This window comes from Perca flavescens, chromosome 15 (assembly GCF_004354835.1).
Source record: "Perca flavescens isolate YP-PL-M2 chromosome 15, PFLA_1.0, whole genome shotgun sequence".
Classification (NCBI taxonomy): Eukaryota; Metazoa; Chordata; class Actinopteri; order Perciformes; family Percidae; genus Perca; species Perca flavescens.
This window is the reverse complement of record NC_041345.1, coordinates 24,837,963-24,859,974: the sequence shown is the minus strand read 5'-3', so window position 1 is coordinate 24,859,974 and position 22,012 is coordinate 24,837,963. Positions and strand designations below refer to the sequence as shown.

The 22,012-nt window shown below is 40.7% G+C and overlaps 1 protein-coding gene across 1 annotated transcript in view; it reads left to right on the top strand.

Annotated features, from left to right (window-relative positions):
* The window catches only part of cpt1a2b (carnitine palmitoyltransferase 1A2b), a 71,688-nt gene that overhangs the window by 6,364 nt on the left and 43,312 nt on the right, over positions 1 to 22,012 (top strand). The window contains exons 2-9 of the mRNA XM_028598689.1: positions 1,641 to 1,783; positions 7,969 to 8,108; positions 13,733 to 13,898; positions 16,383 to 16,484; positions 17,827 to 17,964; positions 18,481 to 18,558; positions 20,182 to 20,289; positions 21,002 to 21,089. Coding sequence (XP_028454490.1) covers positions 1,643 to 1,783; positions 7,969 to 8,108; positions 13,733 to 13,898; positions 16,383 to 16,484; positions 17,827 to 17,964; positions 18,481 to 18,558; positions 20,182 to 20,289; positions 21,002 to 21,089 — 961 coding nt within the window. The 5' untranslated portion in view covers positions 1,641 to 1,642. The remainder of the gene's footprint in view (positions 1 to 1,640; positions 1,784 to 7,968; positions 8,109 to 13,732; positions 13,899 to 16,382; positions 16,485 to 17,826; positions 17,965 to 18,480; positions 18,559 to 20,181; positions 20,290 to 21,001; positions 21,090 to 22,012) is intronic.

Sequence of the window (22,012 nt, the reverse complement as noted above, 5' to 3'; positions counted from 1 at the left end):
TTAGATCTTGGTAGAAGCATGCTACATGCTTATTGGCTCACTAATGCTGATGAGATTTACTCCTTAGGTATTGAAATTGGGTATTGAAGGACGAGGCATTTTTTGATACTCTATTCTTTTAAAGGCAATTCGGTCGGTGCTTAAAAAGTATTGAATTCCGTACCCAGCCCTACCAAACAACTCAATGGCTCCATTTCATTTTGTTCAAGTATATCAGTAAGCCGTAGCCGGTGTGACGTTGAGTCAGCATGCACTATACCAGGACCCTGAAATGGATGCTTTTCCTACTGTGACATGTTTTTGTGAAAAAGGCCTATTCCTAGCTTGTCATCAAGAGCACATATGAAAGCCTTTGCTCTTCAAGCATTGGTTTTAAGACTTTTGGATGTCCGGGTGTTGTGGAAAAATAACAACTTGCGAAGCTAAGAATGGCTTGAATCACGTTTTAAATCTCTTCAGGAGGGAAGCACAGATACATACAGTACATATTTGGTTTAAATTTATTTAGGGATTTCTCCTCGCACTGTACTGAAACGGAGTTGACCTCTGCTGTCCTGTTGACGGCGTAACTTGTTAACCGATGAAATGGACGTACATTCATTGACATAGTGCAGCGTTTTAAAAACGATAGTCTATATCCTAGCCATGCGTGTGCATCTTGTTACCAATTAGTGACTTACACTCCCCATCTTGTTTCGCTGCCAGTTTGATTCCACAGCAAGTAGCTCATAAGTATTAAATAATTCATAATGTCAGACTGACGCCAATGGTTGCTCAACAACTGACTGTCCAGGCAGTACTCTATAGTATATTGACTGCATTTAGCACTGCGTTTCCTGAGCTGAACAGTATTTTTCACACAGAGGAATGCAAGTTTGATCCTTTTACCTCTACAAAGTACATTCACTCTCCTAATGGAAGAATCCGCTTCACTTGCACGATAAAAGTGCAGGAATTTGTCATGACAACCTTGATGAACCAACTGCCAATCAGAATTCTAAGGACATATTCATACTGAATGTAGAACACCTGATTTTTCCTGGATACGTGATACAGGTTTTGTTTAAAATGATAACTAAGAAATGAAAGAGCTTTATTTTTCAATATTTGGTTGAAGTTGTATGTCTTCTAATTAAACCTGCTGTATAAACAAACATAGCATGAGCAGCTTTCACCCTGTATCCATGGTGCTGCAGCATGATTCAGCGAGACAACATTCCACTGACACATTAAATTACTCTCGTATTGTCACACAGAGCATTTATACAACAGAGACAGCAACAACACTCAGCTGCCTGCTGGCTTAGAAATCTAGCTCTCATAGACTGGTTATGGCATAAAACTAATTATTAAGAGGGTTATTAAATGCTGTTGTGCAGCCAGCCAGCCAACCCAGAAGGGCCCATTTTATTGTGAACATGTGACTATAACTTTTATATTGCTCTACTTGGTGACCATCATAAAAGCAACAGGCTGTCATATGTTGTCATTATATCACCGCTTAGAGGCGTTGTTCGGCCCGACGCGTTGTTCGGCCCGACGCAGATGAATTGAATGTAGACATTGCTGTCTTAACTAACAAACGATTCATAATTGAGTGATATTGGTGTTTAAGTTTTTGTTCACTTGTGTTTCCATAGCGATGGCTGAGGCCCACCAGGCAGTGGCGTTCCAGTTTACCATAACGCCAGAGGGGATTGACCTGCAGCTGTCCTATCAGGCCCTGAACCAGATCTACCTGTCGGGAGTACGATCCTGGAAGAAACGAGTCAGCCGCCTGAGGGTGAGGATGATGGGAAATCGCTGTGTCTGTGTTTGTGTGCGGTTCTTGTCCTTACATTTAATATTTATGCTGTCGTCAGAAATTTCTGTATCTTTTGTTTAATTTGACCACTTTTTAGTGTAGACGTTAGTAAGATTTGATGATTGCTAATTAGGTTTAAACTGAGCCAGTAAGTTCAGTAACCCCCTGTGGTTAGGGTGTGTTCTGTCTAGGCCTGTCGCGATAGTCAATAAATCGAGTTATCGCACGATAAAAAAAAATGAGCTCGATAATTTTTCCGGCCGCGATAATTTCCATTTGCATGTTTGTTTGTTTGTTTTCCTCGTCTCTCTCTACCAGAGAGACTGGAGGAACACTCTCGGTTCCTGAGCGTAACGAGGAGTGAACCCTCTTGTCAGTCGCATGGTCTTTGTGTGGGCGGGACTCCAGGCTGAGAGAGAGAGACAGAAAAACGCTAGTTGAGAGTTGGAGCAGGGTTTCCCGCAGCACTTTGCAGTTAAGGCGCCGTCGAAAAAAAAGTATATGAGCGATATCCGCCGTGTTACTCGGCGTCCCGTTTTCTCCCTTTCATTCCAAACCACGCAACTGACAACCTGCAGGTGGAGGGGGTGGAGACGGGCTCGGACATACATATAGGGTACTAGATACATATAGGGTACTAGGCTCGGACATACACGCCGCTGGACTCGTCAGTCTCGCAAGCGGTTTCAGGAAAGTGGCTGCATGTGTCCGACAATGCACGTGTGTGTGTGTGTGTGTGTGTGTGTGTGTGTGTGTGTGTGTGTGTGTGTGTGTGTGTGTGTGTGTGTGTGTGTGTGTGTGTGTGTGTGTGTGTGTGTGTGTGTGTGTGTGTGTGTGTGTGTGTGTGTGTGTGTGTGTGTGTGTGTGTGTGTGTGTGTGTGTGTGTGTGTGTGTCCGCCCCCACGAAGCTCCGACCTGAAGAGGAGCAGAAGCCGCACCTTCGCCAAAATGAAGACTGAAAAACAGAACTATTTTGGTACATTTACTGGCCACGTGGCATATAGCCATACAGATAGATTTAATGTATTGATTATATATTATTTAAATTTAATATTTAGTGTTAAATAATTGTAAAATGTAGTACAGAGTCTGTAGTCTGAGAACTTGCGTGTCACAAACGGCAATCCCACAACTGTACATCAGCGTGAAAGACGACATACTAAAGGAGATCAAAGACATATTGTGGATATTTAAAATGTCTTCCAGTTCCAGTGTTAAATATTCTTTAGAAATAAAAGTATATTGATCTTTGAAAAGGTGTACCTGCATTATTATGCCATTATCATTATATTAGATGCAAATGGTCTCTCGATGACAATATTATCGTTTATCGCAATAATTTCTGAGACAATTTATCGTCCAGCAAAATTTGTTATCGTGACCGGCCTAGTTCTGTCCTCCGCCACGCGCCATTCCACACCGGGAGCGTCTCACAAGCAGATTGTCTTGCCTGCCCTACTCACAGATTTTGTCTCTTCAAGCACTTGAAAGAACAATGACCGGTTTATTGAGCTAGTATCTACCTTCCACTCCAAGCACTCCTGTCATTAAACTCCATGCCTTCTCTTTTCTGGCCTTGTCCTCATAAACAGGATCTGATGTCTATTATGTTTTTCTACCTCAAAGATGAATCTCTTGTCGTCCGTGGTGTTGTAGAGGAGTCGTTTACCATATTGTGGGGGAGGGGGGTGTCTTTTGGCTCTCGCTGTTTCACTTCCTGCCCAGCTGTCTGAACGCCCCTCTGCTCACGTGAAAATAGACCTGGCGCGTATCTTTAGCGGAGCGGCGAGCCGCTTCATGTAAGCCGTGATTGGTTGCGGTGTTTTTTTGCGGCGCCTCCGGAGTACAGTGCAGACGCGCTTGGTGGAAATGGGGGGTAATGGGTAGCGAGGGGTTATACTGAGTCATGGTGCCCAGACATGATTAGGTAAAAGGACAAATTAAACTTAAAACAGCTGTCTGTGATGCACATTGCATTTTTGTTTGTTGGTTAACCCGACACATAGAAACATATTGCTACTTCTATCTCAGACACAATGGCATTTGTTAACAGAAGATTTAAGCTATTAGAAATTTAATTATTTTAATATGGATATTTGGTAAGTACTGTAAGACTCGGGCTGCTTTGCCATATGAATTCACGGTTATTAAACCCAATTACTAGTTGGCTTTTGGAAATGTATTGAACTTTAAGAAATGGTTACAACGGAATTTGCTCTCCCCTTCTTGCTCACCAAACGCTGCTTCTCTCCCCCCTCATCGTCACCCCCGCTGATTGTTAAATGCCACCAGATACCACAAACTAGTGATGCACAGATGTGAAAATTGTGGCCGATACCGATAACCGATATTAATATTGCTGTTATGGCCGATACCGATATTTACCGATGTCGATATCTCTGTATAGAACACATTTTTTATGATAATCAAATAAGGAACTATTTTCCAAAAGGCATTTTTTTTACTTTTGTGATTCATTTTCAGAAATCACTGATATTGGGCACCTTTACCTGTGTGCAAAATATGACTGTCATCAGATTTTCAGAAGAAAATCTAAATATTTATATAAAAATACATTTTTAAAAGGATACAAGTGTGTCCTGAATTCACACTATGAATAGGCCAACCCTGAGTATTCACAATAAACATCTAACTCACTTGAGACCAAGTCACTGTATTCTGTGAACATTGTACAACAGTTCAAAACTTTAACAGTAGTAGTACAGTAGTAGGCCTTAAATGGCCAAAGCCAAAAGTATTGAAAGAGGTAAAATGTGAAAATGGAGCCAGAAAAAACTGGACTGAACAGACACTGGCTTTTGCAGTCTGAACTGGAAGTACAGTAACTGCCAAGTACTTAAAGGTTAGGCCTAATCCTTGAAATTATAGAAATTGGTACCTTCTAGGCAGAGATAAGCCATAAAATGTGTTTTTTGCTCATATGGATGAAAGACACCAAATCCCAGAATGCACTTGCTTCGCTGCTTAGACTCTACTCCCAAGCCACATCCACCTACAGACCGACAGTGAGGCAGCATTCAACTCAACCCAAATGTGTTTTATTGTCATTTCAACCATATACACGAAACAACATTTCACCGTGGCTGTAATGGTTACACATTTAAAATATATTAAAACGACATACAAAACAGGTGTTTACAGTCAACCAAGCGCTAATACTAGTATGCATTAGCTGAACTTTACGTGTGTGTGCAATAGCTACATGTAGCAGATTATAAACACAGTTGTAAATTTGCGTGAAATGTAGAACGGTCGGCATTTACTAGTCACAAACTTCCCCAGCAGTTAGCTTTTAGATGGATACAAGCAGCTAATTTCTGCACAAGTCCGTGTTAACAAAATCTCCACTGTTACCCGACGACATGTTTCCACAACAAGAAAAACACAGCAGTCTCGGAACTCGCGATTGGAGTTTCGTTTAAGTTGGATGCACTCCAGTTTGTTGTCTAATGAGCAGACACTTGCAAACAGGATTGATGGAACAGGTGGCTGGCTAGCGTTAGCTTTCCACCTAGCTAGGTCCAGCCCCCGTTTGCGTTTCACCGCTGAGAATGTCCCCCCATGATCGCCGCCGCCGCTGCCCACTTCGGCCAACGCCGCTGCCCACTCCGGCGGTCGCCGCCACTGCCCACTTCGGTCGCCGCCGCTGCCCACTTCGAACATTCATCTCTTCCCCCGCCCACCGAGAGCCGGTGGTCTACTAAAGTTTCCAGTGTCTCACTTCGCAGAAAACCAACGTCCCCGCCCACACTTCTTCTTCTTCTTCTGATTTCAGCAGGATAGATGCGGTTAAGCGTAATCCTGCCTTCCACAGGTCAGATTTAAATCTAAATTCTCACACACTCACATCTAAGCCTACACACGTCAAATACACAGGAATGATTCACATCGGCCCTATTTTGACATCGGAACGATACCAATGTGTAAAAAAATGACCATATCGGCCGATATTATATCGGCGGCCGATATATCGTGCACCACTACCACAAACAGGACCTCGCTGACTATTGGCTGAGAGAGTTTAGCCTTCGGGACAGTGCCTATCGTTCTAAAGACAAGGGTTTACTTGCAAAACATAATGTGTAAAATAACCGCTGTTCTCGAATACATTGTTTTTGTGGTCGTTCGGAGCCAAAATCACAATGTAAATTTGATTTATTGCACAACCCTAAGCCTTACTTTTATTTGCATAGTCAAAAACCACAAATTGCCACAGAGAATTTTTAAAGTCTGTGCAACATAGAACAACTTGCTATCCTTACACCTCCGGAGAAGGTGTGTAGGGGTGTAATTTGTGCGCAAAAGCGAGCTAAACGTAGAAAGCCTTACTACAGGGAGGGAGTACATTCCCATCTGTATAGGTTGGCAATAAAGAGCCTTTCCTAACATGTACTGACATGCAATTTTGCCCCTGCTGGGATGACATAGACATAGAGCACACGTGTCAAACTCAAGGCCCGCGGGCCAAATGCGGCCCGTTGCAGATTTTGATTCGGCCCGTATATCAATTTAGGTTCACAATAAATTTTGGCCCTCCTAGTTGTGCGCCAAACCAAAAACCCAGGAAAGTGTTTTTTAAACTGAAATTACCTGCAATTCAAAGCAGAATTTGGCAGATTTGGCAACTCTGAGACTCCCCCAGAAGCAGAGTTTTCATATTCAGGCTGTGAAACAGGTTGTTTAAAAAGAAAAAAATAATAATAATTTAAATCATTGTTTTGCTTAATTTGCTAAATTCTATGATGGCTAAGAAACTCTTTTGATGACTTTTATAGGGCTTCATGTCAACAAATGCGGCAAAAAGCGTGCACAAATGTCGGAAAAAGCAACACATTTACAAAAAGATGACAAATGTCTGAGAAAGCCACAAAAAAATCGGAACAAAAATGAGGAAAAAAGCTACCAAAGTGTAAAAAAAAAAAAAAAAAAAAAAGTGACATGCAGTAACAAAAGCACGTCACTAAACTTTACATGTCTGACCCTTGGTGTGATTCTCTCTTTCCAGTGTGGCCCTTATTAAAAATGAGTTTGACACCCCTGACATAGAGTGTGTGCGTTGCGCTCAAAAACGCAACACACAAAAGAAGTCTCTCTCTCTCTCTTTTACTTATCCTGCCAGTCCATGCAAGTAGAGATGTTCTGCCTAAAACGCTGGTATCGGTATCGGGAAGTACTGGAGTTTATGCACCGATCTGATACCACGTAATAAAGCCTTAAAGAAAATCTACATTAAAGTAGTTTATTTATGTTCTTTTTCTGTCATAACTGACTGTCAAACTGGAGAATAAAAGAAAGTTCTGTGGCATTCATTGTTTGTGTATGTTCATGTTTCACAAAGCGTTTAACCTGAGCCAGACAGACGATAGAGATAGAAATCACATCCATACAGGGATAGTAGTATACAGCTGTTAAAACATAATAAAATATATGACGCACTGGTATCGGATCGGTACTCTGTATCGGCCGATACGCAAGTTCAGTTATCGGAATCGGTATCAGGAAGCAAAAAAGTGGTATCGGGCCATCTCTACATGCAAGTGAATGTTGTGAGTAGGGGTGTCATGATTCTCCAAATCCGCTAAGGCCATTGTTGCATTAAGACATGACTTTGTTCCTGGGGGGCTTGGGTGGCTGCTTGACGACCGGACATGACGTGGGGGCGTGGCAGCATCGACGATTCCATTTTCGAGATTGTGACTTAATTTCGGTCACCCTTAGTTGTGAGGCCAGACGTTGTTCAAACCCACACAGAAAACTTTCCAGTCAAGATTTGAAAGGTTATAAAGATACCATTGGGCCATGTTTACCTTTCAGGGAATGTACGGTATTTGAGGAAATGGCACAGCTGGTAAAACATCTTGGGTTTGAAGAATTGAGTCAATAATAAACAACAATGTCGGATCAAGTGGCTACAGAACATGTATGTCATGTTGTCCTATGTTTTGGACAAAACGTTAAATCCACGTGGGGGGAAATGTAAAGGGAGCATCAGTTTTTCAGATGTTCACTCTGGACTGGAAGAACCTACCCATTGTTTCTAAAAGGAATAAAAGGAACCTCTGTTCTGTTGTTTTGCTCGTTTTAAGAGTAGAAATGTTTCACTGATCCCAATGCCGCCTTTTTGTTTCTTCTTTTGTCAACAGAACAGGGTGATCAAGGGAGTGTACCCTGCCAGCCCTTCCTCATGGCTCTTTGTCGTCATAGCGATCCTGGCCACCATGTACATGCGCTCGGATCCCAGCATGGGGCTCATCACCAAGATACAGCAACACCTGCCACTAAGGTACACAGAAACCAAGGTTATAATCGTTAACGAAAACAAACAAAATAACAAAAACTAGGTGGGGAAAAAACATTGTCGTTAACTGAAATAAAAATAAAAACGAGGCATTACCAAAAAATGATAACTAAACTAAAACTGTAATGTCTGTTTGCAAAACTAAATAAAATTATTGAGTAAATGTCCTTAGTTTTCGTCTTTATCAATGTCTTTCACAGACAAAATGTTATATCTTTCAGAGTTGACATTTCCGACCATAGACCCCTTTTATTCAGTCTATGCCGTAGACCTATAGTTTCCAACTGGGAACCCAGAAATTCCGACATTCCACGTCAAATTGAACACAACATGTCCGGGCCCCTCGCCCATGCATGCCCTCACCTGGCATCATGGTGGTACCGAAAGTCGGAAGAAAGTGGTAGAGTCCTGTTTGATTATGACTGTGTCAGATAAAAGCAAGTGCCTCACAATGGAAGGTGGTAAAATATGTGGACAATCTATTAAAGGGAAAAATCCCACGAATTTGAAAGTACATTTGAAAAGCGCACACAAGGAGGCTTACCTTAACTAGCAGTGACAGGGCAAGGAGAATGCAAAGCCCCCTTCCCCCAAAACAGGAGCTAACCCCGTGGATGTATGGGTACAGGGCGTGGATGTATGGGTACAGGGCATGGATGTATGGGTACAGGGCATGGATGTATGGGTACAGGACATGGATGTATGGGTACAGGCCATGGATGTATGGGTACAGGCCATGGATGTATGGGTACAGGCCATGGATGTATGGGTACAGGACATGGATGTATGGGTACAGGACATGGATGTATGGGTACAGGACATGGATGTATGGGTACAGGACATGGATGTATGGGTACAGGACCCGGCAGCATGACGGAGACAACCGTAGGACAGAACACTACAAGAGGGCTTTCACCGGCGACCCGATAGCTGCTGGTTAGTAAATACGCAGGAACGCCAAAAGCGGGAGGTAACGTGGGTTAATATGTGTGTTGATACTGGGATGTCTACACAACTGTGTGAGTCAATTGACTTCAAAAAGTTCAAAACACCTCTTGATGTCGGTCTTCTTTAGTCCGTTGGCTATTTAGGTTTTTTCCTGGCACAGTTACTAACACTTTTTGCACTTACTGCAGCGTCTTGTGTAGACTGTTTACATATTTGTGCTCATCATCATATGTACATTTAATGTACCAGTGTTATTGTTGAATGCATATTTCTAAAATTGTATGTTTTTGTTGAGTTATTATAACACAATACTTCTTTATTTTGTCCCCGACAAATAACCCATATTACAAAAAAGACTAAAACTAATAAAAACTAAACCTAAAACTAAGCATTTAAAAAAAATGTAAACTAAACTAGCAAACCCGCTTTGAAAACCAATGAAAACTGAATTTGAAAACAAAAAGTCAAAACTATAATAACCTTGACAGAAACACAGGAACCTCTATATGTACCTTCTGTAGATGGAGGATAACAAGTTGGTGATTCATGCATTTTAATGTCATTCTTCTGTGGCACACATTGCGTGTGAGAGCCTGTTTACAATCAGCTGGGAGTGGTAATGTCTACAGCAGTATCTTGGTATTATCTAGCGGCAACTTCATAACTCCAGTTTAGAGTTGATTTTAATTTGAGTCTACATATTCTTACGCACGTCTGTATGAGTGTTGTCTTTTTTCATTTTCTTTGTATGTAAGTACACAAGGAACTATGACAAATGCATGAATCTGAATTTAACAAGGATGACTAATGTTCTGTCTATAGAAATTACGACTTTAAGGTTCTCATATTCCTATTATATAATTTCAAACCTTAATAACTGGCTGATTGTTTTGATATTTTGTAAAGTTCTCAAAGTTACATTCTAAATCTTTTTTTGCAGTTACGATTGCCATCTGCTTCTCTGGCATTCATGTGCCATGATGCTGTGATGGATGCAGATAGGAAATGGGAAACGCATAATTGTTCACTCTTTCTATTGTATCATATGTATATCATCTCATTGTTATTGTCTGACATACGTTTATCATCACATGTTGTTGTCTAACATTTGTATATCATCACATTGTTATTGTCTAACGGATATATTGCCAAAAAGTAACCAGAAATTGCAGTTTGTCCACCAGAGAGCACTAGCGAGTTTATTTTTCCACTGTAAAATGTCCCACTTATCTTGGTCACTAAAGAAAATGGAAAAAAAACAAAAAAACATCTGCACATATTTGAAAAAATATATCCGTATAAAAGAATGTATTTATTATTAATACAGTATTGGTTGAGTTATACTTAGAAGTGCTGCCAGCTAAAAGTGAAAGCTTCCCTTCAAAGTTCAGTCTGTCAAATACTAGGAACATACAAGCGGAACAAGGAATGACTAATGTAAACAGAGATTACTTCTGAGCACATAAAACGGAGTCATTCTTTAGTAGTGTGGGTGTGGTACCTGCACTTGAACTCTCCCCTACTTTCCTACCAGTCTATTTACTAACTGTAGCTTTAGATACTTACAACACCGCTGACTCAATCTCTACCTCGCACACACACCGGCTACATTCCACCTTGATGATAATCCTTCTCAAATGTGAAGTATAAACAACACTGTATATGACTAGATGAAAGAAAAATGGTCAGGATGGAGGTAATGCAGACTCTAAACATTGTATCTGTGTCCCATTGCTGATTAAGGACACTGCCAACTTTAGATTTTTTTTTTGTATTTATTTATTTTTATTTATTTATTTATTTATTATCTGCTCTAGCTTTTCCAGTGCTTGAGACCCGGATATGATAATAATCACTGATTCTTTTTTCTTCTTTTGTTAAATTGAAAAAGCTTTTCTTGAGTGACGACCTCTAAACCCCCCTTCAAATACGGCAACCTAAATCTTTTATAAAGCTAGGGGAAACACTGACATCCATCTATGACATAAGAACATTCATTCAACAGCCAACATTCATCAAAAAACAAGGGCAGGTAGTTGTGGTAATAAATATATTGCACAGTTCTAAGTTATAATACAATATTATAATATTGCATAGATCAGTAAAATGAATTGTAAAAATAATAATAATGTGAAAAATAGGGGAACAGAGTCATTATGTGTCTGTATGGCCTTTGGAAAGAAACTGTTGATTTAGTCTGGTGGTTGGTGTTCTGATAGACCTGTAGCGTCTCCCTAAGGCATAGTGGCCAGGGTGAGAACTAAATGCGACTTTCCGTATCTAAATCAATATTAGCTTGCTGGTGGCTTCTGTTTATGGATATATAACCTTGCCACTATAAAAGGAAAATCTAATGCCTAACATAGGGCTGGGCAATATGGAGAAAATCAGATATCAGGATATTATTGACCAATAATGTCGATGTAGTGACAATATTGTCGGGTTGACTATTGGTGCTTTTGACAAAATATTTTTTACGATTCGATTTTCGATGAATAATCAATAATGTGGATATAATGACTTGGGTGGGTAAAGGCAAATGATGGAACAGCTAGAACAGTCTGGTAAAATGACATCACTTTACTGTAATGCAGCCTTTAAAACCAGGAATTTCTTTTTTTTATTTGATTTATTAGACAGTAACAAAGATAAATGCATAACAAGATGCCATCACAGTGACTGCACATTTAACAGAACTGTCGAAGATAACCCAAGAAAGTTACAAACGTATTTCCATTGTGGTCCTCGTTGTAGTCTGATAAAGATGTCCAGGCAAGCTACAGAGGACTAAAAGGTACCTTGTGTATACTCAACCACATCCAAATACAAAATAAATACAAATATATACACTATAATAATAGTCATTTAAGACTACATAAAAATCAAATCTAATTAGCATTTAACAACCATTCACCACATGCTCGATTAAAACAACGACTGACTGGCTTAACTTAATCTCAACTGCGAGTTTGTTCCATTCCATTGCTGCCATGTACAAAAAAGTATTTTGCCCAGAACAGGTCTTAAATCTACACAGATTGTCTGTGGCACTACCTCTAGTTGAGTAGCTATGAGAGTTTCTAATAAGCTTAAAATAATCTTTAAAATACCTTGGCTCATTCTTATACAAAATCTTTCTTGTTAATCTTAGTTTCAACTATCATTACAACTCATTTTAATTTCTTAAGTTCAGAAGAGCCAACATGATCTCTTTAAGATTTAAAATCAATCTGACTAATTTATTCTGTGCCCTTTGAAGTTGAACTTTTATCCTCTTGGGTGTGCTACTGTACCATGTAGTACAGGCATAATCGAAGTGTGGCTGAATTAAAGCATTTGCCAACATTTTTAAAGTTTATTTATTTAGAAACTGAGTCTTACGAGCCAGAAATTAAATTCTTTGGTTCACTTTTTTGATAACCTTTTGACCCATACTTTCTCCACTCACAGAACAGTCTAAATCACATCCCAAATATAACACAATTTTTTTGCTTCAATCTGGATACCACCCAAAGAAATGTTAAGCTCAGGAGTCCTACTCAACCTTATTTTAGAACCAAATAAAATGGATTCAGTTTTCCCCAGATGCAAAGACAGTTTGTTCTCTATCAGCCATTCACTTATATTTTGTAACTCATCACTTAAATGATTCTCAATAACTTTTATGTCCTTATTGGAGAACACCAAGACCGGAAAACACCACACCATATAATCGATATTACAAAATCCAAAAGCTAAGACGATGTATTATGTAGTTTCATGTCACGATATCGATATATATTGATCGTCCCTAACCGAATACATTCTAAATGCATTTATCTGAATATTTTTTTGCGTCTCATTTTGTTCTGCTATTCAAACCACTTTGTTTTATACTCCGGTTTCTACATTTGTTTTCTTTTTCCTGCTTTGTGTGATTCTGAAAGTGGAAAAAAAAAAAAAAAAAAAAATCTCTTCCTCATTGGTCCAGCAGATGTTGCTGTTGCACTGTCGTAGCATTTACTTGTTTCCTCACATGCTGTATTCTGAATACCAGCTGTTACTTTCACTTCAAAACCTCTGCTTTAAGCTTCTTCTTTTTTTCCACCCCTCCCACTGCGATAGCACTAGTTAACAAGAAAACGGGGTTATTCTTACTTAATTCTTACTTCTTACTAAATCATTAAATATACATTATAAGTTGCATTCATTACCATAACCGATTGCTGTCCCTGCACCAGTTTGTGTTATCGCGTGTATTGTAAATTGTCTGCTGGCTGTATAGGTGCATAAATTTGGACAGATTACAGTAATATCTGTGGCATTTAAAATCTGTTTAACAGGATATTTACAGATCTATTTACAGGTGCATTTTATCTTGTCATAAGCTAATGAATTCTGTAACCTACTTCTGTTTTAATTCTTAGTGTTTTTGTACTTCACATGAGCTTAACATCCCACAATTGTACCTCTTGTGCCTGACAATTAGTTTAACTCTAGCTACCTTCAGTTGGAAAACGATGTGTTTTTTCGATTGTGTTTTGTTTGATTATGTTGCTCCTGGTTTAATCTCCAGGTCAAATCAAAAAATGTCTCCGGATGTGCTGAAAATGTTAGTACTGACAGACATGCTGTCGTATTTACATAGCCAGTAATTGTTCTGTCTCCCTCCTTCTGTCCAGTCTTAGTGCCGAGAAGCAGACCATGCTGTCTGTGCTGGTCTTTAGCACTCTGCTGTGGCTCTCCCTCATCCTCGCGCTCAGGTTCTGCCTCAAACTGCTTCTCTCCTACCACCAGTGGATGTTCGAGCAGCACGGCAGAGTTTCCAACACCACCAAAGTCTGGGTGGTAAGCCATGCTTCTACTTGTTATCACAGCTCCACCCTGTGGCTGCTCTGCAGATGTTTTTGGTTCGTGGACACACAATTGTTTTGTTTAGTGGTAATTGTATTTTGTGATCTTCTCAAAGTTACATTCTCTTAAGTTTTTGGGAATTACGATTGCCATCTGCTTCTCTGGCATTCATATGCCATTGATGCTGTGATGGATGCAGATAGGAAGTGGGAAACGCATAATTGTTCACTATGCCAACTAAAAGTGAAAGCTTCCCTTCAAATTCCAGTCCGTCAAATACTAGGAACATACAAGCGGAAAAAGGAATGACTAATGTAAACAGATTACTTCTGAGCACATAAAACTGAGTCATTCTTTAGTAGTGTGGGTGTGGTACCTGCAATGTGAAGTAAAAGCAACACTGTATATGACTAGATGAAAGAAAAATGGACACTGGCAAAACTGTCATTTTATCTGTGTCACATTGCTGTTTAAGGACACTGCCAGCTTTTAAAAAAAACTATGTACATTTTCAAATGTCTCTTAAGTCAATAAGCGTCTAAAAGTGTTTGAGTGTTATTTATTCAGGGCTCCACACTAACTTTTTGCCTTGGTTGCACTGGTGCGCCTAACTTTTTTTATTTAGGTGCACCAGCACAAAATTTAGGTGCACCCAAATTTTTCCTCGCATCGCCGTAATGCCGAATGGCGATACACGATATATAGCTCTGTATTTTTTTACAAAGGGGGCTAAATGTTCAGTTTTAAGTCAAAGCTACTTTTCACAAGCTCTTTTATTAAAACAGATTGTGATTAAAATAAAATGCAAAGACAGGGTTTCCTTTACCAGTTTGAAAATATACAGCTGCAACGAGAGAGAGAGAGAGAGATACTCGGAGAGAGAGAGAGATACTCGGAGAGAGAGAGAGATACTCGGAGAGAGAGAGAGATACTCAGAGAGAGAGATACTCGGAGAGAGAGAGAGATACTCGGAGAGAGATACTCGGAGAGAGAGAGAGATACTCGGAGGGAGAGAGAGATACTCGGAGAGAGAGATACTCGGAGAGAGAGAGAGATACTCGGAGGGAGAGAGAGATACTCGGAGAGAGAGATACTCGGAGAGAGAGATACTCGGAGAGAGAGATACTCGGAGAGAGAGATACTCAGAGAGAGAGATACTCAGAGAGAGAGATAGAGATACTCAGAGAGAGAGATACTCCGAGAGAGAGAGAGAGACTCAGAGAGAGATACTCAGAGAGAGCGAGATACTCAGAGAGAGCGAGATACTCAGAGAGAGCGAGATACTCAGAGAGAGCGAGATACTCAGAGAGATACTCAGAGAGAGAGAGAGAGAGAGAGAGAGAGATACTCAGAGAGAGAGACTCAGAGATACTCAGAGAGAGAGAGACTCAGAGATACTCAGAGAGAGAGAGACTCAGAGATACTCAGAGAGAGAGACTCAGAGATACTCAGAGAGAGAGAGATACTCAGAGAGAGAGAGATACTCAGAGAGAGAGAGATACTCAGAGAGCGAGATACTCAGAGAGAGAGAGAGATACTCAGAGAGTGACGGCTGACTCATTAGTTTGGGGCGTGTTTTGTTTACATTGTAACCGCCTTTGTGTCGGCTATGAAATGTCTGTTTCTAAAAATGTCACAAACCTCCGTCTGCATTTGTATGAACTATGATCCAGCAGGCCCATCTTGCCTGCCTCAAACGCTATTACTCAACCAACTGAAGTTAGTTGCATTTAATAACTTCTAATGTGTTTTTCCATCCATCCATCCATCTTAGCCGTTGTGGCGGCCAACAGGGGACCCCAAACTTCCCTTTCCCGTAACGGAGTTACCAGCGGAAACACTGGTACCAATAAAGGTTTCCCTCTCATACTTAACAATATACAGCTGGGTTAATAACAAAACTGTAGACTAATGTCGGGAGTTGGGACCAGCGGCGCTGTGTCTCTCCATGTTGCTGTGTGTGAGTGAATGGGGGCGGGGCTGCGCGGAGGAGAGATCCAAACACAGGCACGGCTTTCCAGAAGGAACGGGTCATGTAACGCAACATTAAACCATATCCATATAAACGACATCGCTTCGTTAGTGGAGAGGCAGCGGATGTGAGGACGTTAGGTGCACCGGTGCGACCTGGGAAAAATCTTAGTCGCACCCTTACAAATTTTGGTCGCATTTGCGACCAAATTGGTCGCACTCTCGTGCCCTGCTATTATCTGCTTTAGCTTTTCCAATGCTTGAGACACTGATATGATAATAATCACTGCTTCTTTTTTCTTCTTTTGTTAAATTGAAAAACTGGCTGCTCTGCAGATGTTGTTTTGGTTTGTGGGCACAAAATTGTGTTTTGTTTAGCGGTTATTGTAACAGCATTGTATCTAACATCTTGCTTTTAATCCCAGTACAGTATGTTGAAATTGTGAACATATATACAAGTGTTTCTAAAAATGTCACAAACCTCCTGTCTTTCTCTGTTTCTCTCAGACTCTGCTGAGGTTGTTATCAAGCAGGAAGCCTCTGCTGTACAGCTATCAAACCTCTCTGCCCATCTTGCCTGTTCCTGCCATCAAAGAAACACTGAGCAGGGTGAGCGAACACACATGCTAAAACATATTCATGGGCACACACTTGTATACAGTATCTACATTTATAGTGTATAATAATTAATGGTCTAAATCAGGGGTCTTCAACATGGACCACCCCTACTACATATATTGTATAAATGTTATATTATAGTATAAATGTTTTTTTTCACAAATAGGCTGATTTACATTTGCTAATTTGTTGGTTTTAATTTTTGAAAAGAAATTCCCTTAATTAATTTTCTAGTACCGAAACATTGCCTACTAATGCATTTATTTTTTTCAATTCATTTTTATTTATAGTATCAAATCATAACAAGAGTTAGCAGGGCACTGCGTGGCATAGCAGGGCTCTGCAGGGCATACAAGGGTGTAGCAGGACCACGGCGACAGCTGCAACCATGATTTAGGTGCCACCCTAATCCATGGAAAAATCTGTGGGGGGAGAAAGCATAAGGGCTCCGGGGAACAAGCTCCCCAGAGCTAAGTTAATAACAAGCATTTGCCCACAGATGAAAAGAGAGGAGAGAGGAGCTCAGTGTGTCAAAGGAAGTCCCCCGGCAGTCTAAATATAACAGCGTAGACAACAACCTGGCCCCTTGTTAAATTCCTGTCAGTTGATGCCATTCACATATACAGCAACAGGAAATCAACTTGGGTCCATTTAGAATGTTTGTTTGTTTGTTTGTTTGTTTGTTTGTTTTACATCTGTGAAAAGGTCTATAGGGAGGGGGGTTGCCGTGACTCCCTCCCTAAATGTAAGCTTTCTATGATGAGAAGCAGAGATAGGGAGTTAGACAGTGTGCAGGAGTTTCTTTGTAACTTTTGACTTACTTATCCCTCTCCGACGCACCTGTCTCATGTTATAAATGTGTGAAGTATTTTTCTGTAATGAACAACTTATAAGAATTTGGTGGTCCCCCTGAAGTAACTCTTAGTACCCCGTGTTGAAGATCTCTGGTCTAAATGAAGAAATGAAATGGCAGATCAGAAATTGATGATGATTTCAGAACCAGATTTGCTCTCTCTCTCTCTCTCTCTCTCTCTCTCTCTCTCTCTCTCTCTCTCTCTCTCTCTCTCTCTCTCTCTGCATAGGTTTACAGAAAAATGCATATTAAATACATACAGTAGGTGTCATAAACATACTACATTACAAAACAATTTCATAACACAATGTAATACTTAACAGTTTTGTACAATCTTATAGTGGTGAGTCCCTCAGACTGTGGCAGGCAGATACATTTAGCTGCCAGTGGGGCTGCCCTCCCTTCTCCTAGGAGAACTACCAGCTTCTCTTCTGATGTTAACTTTGACTCTGATGTTAACTTTCGCTCTCTCTCTCTCAGTACCTGGAGTCGGTGCGCCCCCTGTTGACTGATCCAGGGTATAAGCGGATGACTGAAATGGCCAATCAGTTTGAGTCTAACCTGGGGAACCGTCTGCAACGCTACCTGAAACTCAAAGCTCTGTGGGCCACCAACTATGTAAGTGTACTCAGTCACACACTTGAGCTGAAACCATTAGTCGAATGATGAATTAGTGGATCAACATGAAATTGTTCGGCAGCTATTTTAACAGTGGAAGGCTTTAATACATTTTTTTTTTTTTTTTATCAGGATGCACCTAATTCTCCAAAGTAAGCTTCTTAAATGTGGATATCTTCTAGTTTTCTCAGTCTGTTATTGTAGCAAACTGAATATCTTTGAATCTGGACTGTGACTGTGACTTTTTCATAGACAAAGTGATTTATTTATTTATTTTTTTAATCATGAAAATAAAATGGCACAACGATTGATAATGAAAGTAATCTATTTTTCTGACATTTTTCTTTTGTCTACAGTTGTCCACATTCTGCCTAATACCCAGCCCCTTAACTTGCTCCATAATCAGTGATTTGATATTTGATACTTTAAACAATCCCTAAAAAGTACCAGTTCTCAAGTGTACAGGAAGGGCATTGTTTTGTTAAGAGTGAAAAACTTGTCCTGTTGTGGTTCCAGGTGAGCGACTGGTGGGAGGAATACATTTACTTGAGGAGCCGAGGTCCCATTATGGTCAACAGTAACTACTATGGCATGGTAACCAGCTGCATTTTCAGTCTTAAAGCTTAGTTAAGTTAAAGGAACACTTATTGGGAATTTAGCTTATTCACCGTAACCCCCAGAGTTAGACAAGTTGATAAATACCCTTCTCATCTCTGTGCGTGCTGTAAGGCTGTCAGACGGCTCCAGCAGCATCAGGCCAGCACAGAACATGCAGGTGAATGGTTCCAGTAATCCTACTGCTCCGAATAAGTGACAAAATAACGCCAACATGTTCCTATTTACATGTTGTGGTTTTATAGAGTCTGGCGTGTACAAAAAAACAACGTAACATGAGACACAGCCATCTTCTAACTGTAAACAAACCGGGAACTATATTCTCAGGCGGAAGAATATAGTACTTGGGCGGAGTGATATGCTCGCAGCAAGCCTGTCTGAGAATATAGTTCCCGGTTTGCTTACTGTTAGAAGATGGCTGTGTCTCATGTTACGTTGTTTTTGTACACGCCAGACTTACAAATCACAACATGTAAATAGGAACATGTTGGTGTTATTTTGTCACTTTTGTCACAATTCGGAGCAGTAGGCTCGTTGGAACCAGTTACCTGCAGGATCTGTGCTAGGCTAAGCTAATGCTGGAACCGTCAGACAGCGTTACAGCACGCACGGAGATGAGAAGGGTGTGTATCGACTTGTCTTACTCTGGGGGTTACGGTGAATAAGCTAAATTCCCAATAAGTCGGCGTGTTCCTTTTTAAAATGGATGAAAGCATCTTTTTTTTTTTTTTTTTTTTTTTTTTTTTTTGCTGTTCTTTCTTGTCGTCTTTCCTTATTGCTGTCCTTCATCCCTCACTAAAACCACCTGTACTTCCTTATTGTCGTCATCTAAATGTAGACAATAGATTAGCCTACATTTGTAGAGCAACAATAAGGAAGTACAGTGCTGTTAGATTGCTGCTACACTGCCCAGTTTATACAGGTGCGTGCCTCTATTAGAATTTATTAATTCTAGATTGTTGCAGAAACGTGCAATGGCTAATGGAAAAAGCGCTGCTTACAGGCTTTCTCTGTGTGCCTAAGGGTGCACTTTTTCTCCGCCATATATGATTTTCGGTTGCATTTTGTGAACCTTTTAAGTTATCTACCGGCGATCCCAATGGACTTCCGTGCCGGCAGCGCGTTCAGCTTTACACAGCTGGGATAAGAGCAGGTGGCCGGGCAGATCTGTGCAGAGCACTACCCCAAGACAACAACAACAACAACAACAACATAATAACTTCCAAAACAGAGTCAGACCGAATATTCACTCTGTGATTTCTGTGACATGAAAAATACTTATGTTTAAAAAGTACAAAAGCAACCAAAATACACAGAGCTACCTATAGATGCATAGCCTCCCCTAGTCATGCCACTACGGTTTTGGTCACAAGTCCCAAACAACCGTCCGCAGCCCCCGCTGGAATCTGGAAGTTATGATGGAAGCTTTAAACTATTCAGTGATTACTGTAACTCCCATAACAATCCTCCCTCATTACTTGTTTTCAGTTAATTAGAGACTTGTATCACTTTTCACACTTCCTCCATCTATTCTCATGTCTTTGAAAGCATAGCTGTTGAGAGCCTATTTTTGTTTTTAAATCCTAATGTTCTGTGTGCCAGGACTTTCTGTATGTGACCCCGACAGCGCTGCAAGCGGCCAGGGCAGGCAACACCATCACTGCCCTGATGCTCTACCGCCGAAAGGTCAACCGGGAGGAACTCAAACCGGTAAGAATGTTTTGAATTGTTTGGAAGGATGGTATGTTTGCAAGGGATCTGGAACGAGACGGTGTAGCTGTACTGTCTTTATTATCCAACTAATCTATCTTGATGTGTGGTAACATTTAGAGCGTGTAAGCAAGTAGGGATAGACAGATTACTATTAATAGTAATAGTAAACTACTAATAATCGGTTTCGGACATCCCTATAAGCAAGGGCTATTGGTTTCCAGTGCTTAAATCAATGGATACGGTCAGTTAGGAGACTCTTTTTTTTACAAGTGAGCAAAAAAGCCCATTGGAAGTCTGATCTCTTGAGGAAATATGACTTATCTGTCCCTTTTTTTTTCTCTCTCTCTCACTCACTCACACACACACGTCCACAGAGCAAAGAGAAAATATTGTCACATAAAAGAATATTGCTCAAAATTTGTAGGAGGAGCAGCGAAAAAACTGATTAGAACACAATGCAAAATGGCAGAAAATTCTCGAGGTATTTGAATTACAGACTGACAGAGATTCAATTTCAACATGCTTTATTGGCATGAATGCAATCGAATTTACATTCTAAAGCATCCATCAAAAAGGGAATATATATTGATACTTTTCATTTAACGTTATAAGAAATGGCAAAAACGTAACCGCTTAAACAACTGTCTGCTCTGCTGCCAACGAGAGTCTTACAATACTAATAATAAATATGTGTGTCTTTTTGTGTCAGAGTCGTGTTCCAGGCACTGTCATCCCTCTGTGTGCAGCCCAGTGTGAGAGGATGTTCAACACAACACGCACACCTGGAGTCGAGACTGGTAATGCACACACACACACACGCACATGTACACACACATGAACACGTACAGCAGCTCCCATAGCACACCTACTGCAGCTTGCATATTTAATGTGTATTAAATGGAATTCTGTGTATGTCATCTTACAGAAATCTTGGTGTGACTTTAGATCTAGGCTGCTGACAAGGTCAGGGAGGTCATGTCACATTACAACCTATCTTGGCCTCTTTGCACTGGCTACCGGTTAAATTCAGGATCCAGTTCAAGATTCTTGTAATCACCGGCTAGTCTGTCATTGCCAGACCTTCCTCCACAGCGCTGCGGAGGAGGGTCTGGCTAGTCCACACAGCATTCCGGGATAGGAGAAGAACGTGCTCTGATTTATTGACATTTCTTTAAACCAATCACAATCGTCTTTGGACCTGACAGACCCCCGGTGCCGCTGTAAAATAGTCTTGGGAAGGAACTTGTTTTGGTGGAACATGTTTACGTTCAAAGGTTGCTTTTTAGTCATGCAACAGAAAACTCAGATTGGACAGATAGTCTAGCTAGCTGTCTGGATTTACCCTGCAGAGATCTGAGGAGCAGTTAACCATAGTCCTCAGAAATCCACCGGAGTTTAGAATTCCAACACAAACAGCCGGCCATAAAAAGGGGATATCCAGACTTTCTGGCGACAACAGAGCAGTCCCGGAAGGTGTGTGTGTGTGTGTGTGTGTGTGTGTGTGTGTGTGTGTGTGTGTGTGTGTGTGTGTGTGTGTGTGTGTGTGTGTGTGTGTGTGTGTGTGTGTGTGTGTGTGTGTGTGTGTGTGTGTGTGTGTGTGTGTGTGTGTGTGTGTGTGTGTGTGTGTGTGTGCGCCTACATTAGTGAGTTGCTGCACCCTTATGTTGTCAGCTGATCTTTGAGATCCTCAGATCGAGGCTTACTGGCTGTCCTCCACACT